The sequence below is a fragment of the Carlito syrichta genome, unplaced genomic scaffold, assembly GCF_000164805.1.
Source record: "Carlito syrichta isolate Samal-C Ts95f unplaced genomic scaffold, Tarsius_syrichta-2.0.1 Scaffold109801, whole genome shotgun sequence".
NCBI lineage: Eukaryota > Metazoa > Chordata > Mammalia > Primates > Tarsiidae > Carlito > Carlito syrichta.
Window position 1 is genome coordinate 2,516 of NW_007053897.1, and position 4,957 is coordinate 7,472.

At 46.8% G+C, this 4,957-nt stretch overlaps 1 protein-coding gene across 1 annotated transcript; it reads left to right on the forward strand.

The window, feature by feature from the left end:
- The first annotated feature begins 1,173 nt into the window (after positions 1-1,173).
- On the forward strand, positions 1,174-2,202 carry LOC103271758 (folate receptor alpha). Its single transcript, XM_008069248.2, has 3 exons — positions 1,174-1,365; positions 1,517-1,652; positions 1,792-2,202. Exons 1-3 carry the CDS (start codon positions 1,282-1,284, stop codon positions 2,070-2,072), a joined length of 501 nt encoding a protein of 166 aa, XP_008067439.2. The 5' UTR covers positions 1,174-1,281; the 3' UTR covers positions 2,073-2,202.
- The last annotated feature ends 2,755 nt before the right edge of the window (positions 2,203-4,957 follow it).

The following is a 4,957-nucleotide window of genomic DNA, read 5'->3' on the forward strand; positions in this document are numbered from 1 at the left end:
TTTTTTTTTTTTTTTTTTTTTTTTTTTTTGGTAAAGACAAGGTCTTGCTATGTTGCCTAGACTGGTCTGGAACTCCTGGGCTCAAGCAGTTCTCTCACCTCAGCCTCCCAAAGTGCTGGAATTATAGGTGTGAGTCACCATGCCTGGCCTGTTTTTCTTTTCTTAAACTTTATACTAAATTTAGGCCTTGGGTCTTCTTTCATTCAATAAGTATGCGTTGTTTATGTCATTGGAACTATTCTGTGGTTACAATTTAACTGGCTTCCTCACCTCCAAGTCTTTGTTACCTTCTCAGTGAGGCTTAATCTTACCACCCTATAACACTGCAAGCTCCTATCCCAGATGTTCATCATTGTATCCCTATTTCCTAGAAAAGTGTTTGGGTTAGAGTAAGTGGGAGTTCAATAGAGACTTGAATTAATGAATTAGCGTAAGGACTGCAACTCCAGGCAAGGGATCTCTTCCTCATCCTCTAAGAGCTCCTCCTCCAAGGAAGTCTCCAATAGCAAATGTTTTCCCAGATGACTTTAGCTGGGTTGAGAAGAAGTGGGCCAGGCATGATGACTCATTCCTGTAATCCCAACACTTTGGGAGGCTGAGGTTGCTTAAAGCCAGGAGTTCAAGACCAGCTTGGGCAACATAGCAAGACCTCGTGTCTATTAAAAAAAATTTTTTTTTTTTGATTTGGAGTCTCACTCTGTCACCCAGACTGGAGTGCAATGGCTGCTCCCGGCCACCGCAGCCTCGACCTGCTTGGTTCTGGTGATCCTTCCGCCTCAGCCTTCCGAGTAAGTGGAACTACAGACGCGCGCTACCACACCCGGCTAATTTTTTTTTTTTTTTTGAGTTGGCGTCTCACTCTGTCACCCAGACTGGAGTGCAGTGGCCGCTCCCAGCCACTGCAGCCTCGACCTGCTAGGCTCCGGTGATCCTTCCTCCTCAGCCTTCCGAGTAGCCGGAATTACAGGCATGCGCTACCACGCCCGGCTGATTTTTTTTGTTTATTGTAGAGATGAGGTCTCGCTGCCCAGGCGGGTCTCGAACCCGCGGGCTCAGGCAATCCACTCACCTCAGCCTCCCAAAGGCGCAGGATTTAATAAATAAAAGGGAGAAGCTGCGTGTGGAATGTTCTGGCTGTGCTAGCCATGGACTTAGTTCTGTGTTTTCCTCATCCAGTGCAGTCCCTGGAGGAAGAATGCCTGCTGCTCCACCAACACCAGCCTGGAAGCCCACAAGGACATTTCCTACCTATACAGATTCAACTGGGACCACTGTGGAGAGATGGCACCTGCCTGCAAACGGCACTTTATCCAGGACACCTGTCTCTACGAGTGCTCCCCCAACTTGGGACCCTGGATCCAGCAGGTACAAGTGTCTTCCTGGCACCCTCAACCTAGCAGAGGAGCCGAGCCTGAGCTTTCCAGACATCTCTGCGGGCTGCACTTCCAGCTCCAGTTCCATTCAGAGCTGGGTTGTTGGCATTCTTGAACCTGAATGCTTCTCTAAAATCTCCCAGGTGAATCAAAGCTGGCGCAAAGAGCGGATCCTGAACGTGCCCCTGTGCAAGGAGGACTGTCAGCAGTGGTGGGAGGACTGTCGCACCTCCTACACCTGCAAGAGCAACTGGCACAAGGGCTGGAACTGGACCTCAGGTGAGGAATGAGGTGGGCTGATTGGGGAGGGACTTGGAAGTGGAAATGGGTTATGTGACGATTTGGGGGGGTTGTGGTACTGGCAGAACCAGAGATAGTTCTGGACCCTGTGACCAAAGGTCTTGCGATCTCCCCACAGGAAATAACGAGTGCCCAGTGGGATCTGCCTGCTACTCTTTCCATTTCTACTTTCCCACACCTGAGGCCCTGTGCAATGAAATCTGGAGCCACTCCTACAAAGTCAGCAACTACAGCCGAGGGAGTGGCCGCTGCATCGAGATGTGGTTTGACCCTGCCCAAGGCAACCCCAATGAGGAGGTGGCAAGGTTCTATGCTGTAGCCATGAGTGGGACTGGGCTTCCTGAGACCTGGCCTCTTCTGTTCAGCCTGGCCCCAACGCTGCTCTGGCAGCTCAACTGACTTCCTTTCACCTTCTGAAACTTGGACATCCCTGCCCTCTTTGGCCCCACAGCTCTTTGCTGTTTGGTTCCTGCTCTGTAGTCGGGCCTCTGACAGCTAGTAATAAACCAGGCTCTCCACTTGATACTTATTTGTGTGTGAATGGGAATGTTACTTTTGTTCTCCAAATCTTTTTTTTTTTTTTAGTTGGAGTCTCACTCTGTCACCCAGGCTGGAGGGAAGTGGTCGCTCCCAACCACCACAGCCTCGACCTGCTGGGCTCTGGCGATCCTTCCGCCTCAGCCTTCCAAGTCGCTGGAACTACAGGAGCGCGCTACCACACCCAGCTAATTTTTTGATTTATTGTAGAGATGAGAGCTCACCAAGTTGCCCAGGCGGGTCTCGAACCCGCGGGTTCAGGTAATTCACTCACCTCGGCCTCCCAAAGGCGCGGGATTACAGGCTGAGCCACCAAGCCCAGCTCCCCAAATCTTTTGACTGAAGCTATTTAGCCTGGGTCAGTTCCCAGCTCTGATTTTTGCTATGAACTGGCCTGATACTTAACTATTCTAACCTGGGAGACATTCGTAGCTCTCAGTTTCATTTTTCACTATACCTCTAATCTAGAGCCAAGCTATACACCGACGCCAGCACCTAGTTCACCCATCAAAGCAATTTTGGAACTCTTTCTGGAATGACCACCAGAGCTGTCGTCATATTACCCTTGATGTCCTGAATGTAATCAACTGTCTTCCTTTCAATATTTCCTTTTTCCTCGGGTAAAGAAAAAAGCCATTGAGGGCCAGATTCGCTGGGTAGGGAGGGTGTTCCAATAGTTATTTGTACAGTGCTGCCAAAGTAAGGACATGGTGACAAGTTTCGAACTTAATTGTCAGACCTCAACAAATAAGACAGCTCTGATAGCCATTCCAGAAAGAGTTCCAAAACTGCTTTGAAGGGTGGACTAGGTGCTGGTGTCAGTGCATAGCTTCCCAAGGGGAGTACTTCAAAGGTGACCATAGTGATATTAAGCAAGGAGGTATGTAACCCTTTTTCTAGGATGAGTTCTGGAACCTAATTTTTTTTTTTTTAGTCAAAGTCTCATTCTGTGCCTAGGCTAAAGTGCAGTGGCACAATCACAGCCACCTCTGCCTCAACCAGCTGGGCTCAGGTGATCCTTCTGCCTCAGCCTTCCAACTAGCTGGAACTATAGGCGTGAGCCACTATGCCCGGCTAATTTTTTTATTTATTGTAGAGACGCAATCTTGCCAAGTTGCCCAGGCTGGTCTCGAACCCCTGAGCTCAGACAATCCTCTTGCCTCAGCCTCCCAAAGTGCTGGGATTACAGACTTGAGCCACAGTGCCTGATCTCAGGCTCTCCAAATTTCTACCCATTACTTATATCGTTGGTCAAATCAGGTCATGACCATTCCTAAACTCAAGAATGCCAAAGCCAGGCATGGTGGCTCATGCCTGTAATCTTAGCACTTTGGGAGGCTGAGGTGGGAGAATCATGATCTGTGATCAAACCATTGTACTGTATCCTGGGCAGCAGAGCAAGATCCTACCTCAAAAAAAAAAAAAAAAAAAAAGGCCAGGAAAATACAATCCTATTGTCTAGAAGCAGAAGAGACTCAGATTTGCCAATAGGTCTAATTTCTACTATAAATAACTTGTTATCTTCTTTTTTTTCTTTTTTTTTTTGAGTTGGAATCTCACTCTGTCGCCCAGACTGGAGTGCAGTGGCTGCTCCCGGCCACTGCAGCCTCGACCTGCTGGGCTCCGGCGATCATTCTGCCTCAGCTTTCCGAGTAGCTGGAATTATAGGCACGCGCTACCATGCCCGGCTGATTTTTTGATTTATTGTAGAGATGAGGTCTCGCTGCCCAGGCGGGTCTCGAACTCGCAGGCTCGAGCAATCCACTCACCTCAGCCTCCCAAAGTCGCGGGATTACAGGCTGAGCCACCGAGCCCGGCTTTTATCTTCTAGTCAGTTTATATTTCTGGCTTGATTATAGTTGCAAATTTAATTTTTCAGTTAGATCCTAGTAAGAGGGAGGACTGACTGTTTTGACCTAGCTATATCAGTCTGAAAAGTGGAGCAGTCCACTGATGACCACCCTAGGACGTCTTGCAAACAAGGCCAATCGATGTATCATATTCTCTATAAGACTATTGACACTATTTACAGATATGGTTTTTTTACAGGCATATTAGAATTAGTGGAATTTGAGATCAGTACTATCTCAATCCAACATACGTTATCAGAGGCCTGTTATGCTGTTTCTAAGCTATTTATAAACATCTTTATCTGAATCCCATGTTCTGCAGTTATCATCCTCAAGGTCTGAGGAGTCATTGGCTTGCAGAATATATTAATTCTCTGCATTAAGACTTCCTAGAACAGTGGCAGGGTGGAGTGACTCACGCCTGTGATTCCAGCACTTTGGGAGGCTGAGGTGAGAGGATTGTGTGAGCCCTGGGCAACATAATAAGATCCCATCAGTCTAAAAACAAAAAACAAAAAAAAATTGCCTAGAGCAGTGGTACTGGCATTAGGATAGACATAAAGATCAATGGAACAGAACTAAAAGTTCATAAATGAATCCTTACATTTAGAGTTAACTGACTTATGACAAAGGTGCTAAGGCAATATCATTGGGGAAAGAATAGTCGAATAGTCTGTTCAACAAATTCTGCTGGGACAATTGATTATCCACGTGCAGAAATAAACTTAGACCTTCACCTCACACCATACACAAAAATTAACTCAAAATGGACTTCAATGTAATCAAATGGCTTAAATGTAATCAATAAAACAACAATTTTAGAAGAAAACAGGAGAACATCTAAGCCCTGTGTTAGGCAAAGATTTCTTTTTTTTTTTTTTTTTGAGTTGAAGTCTC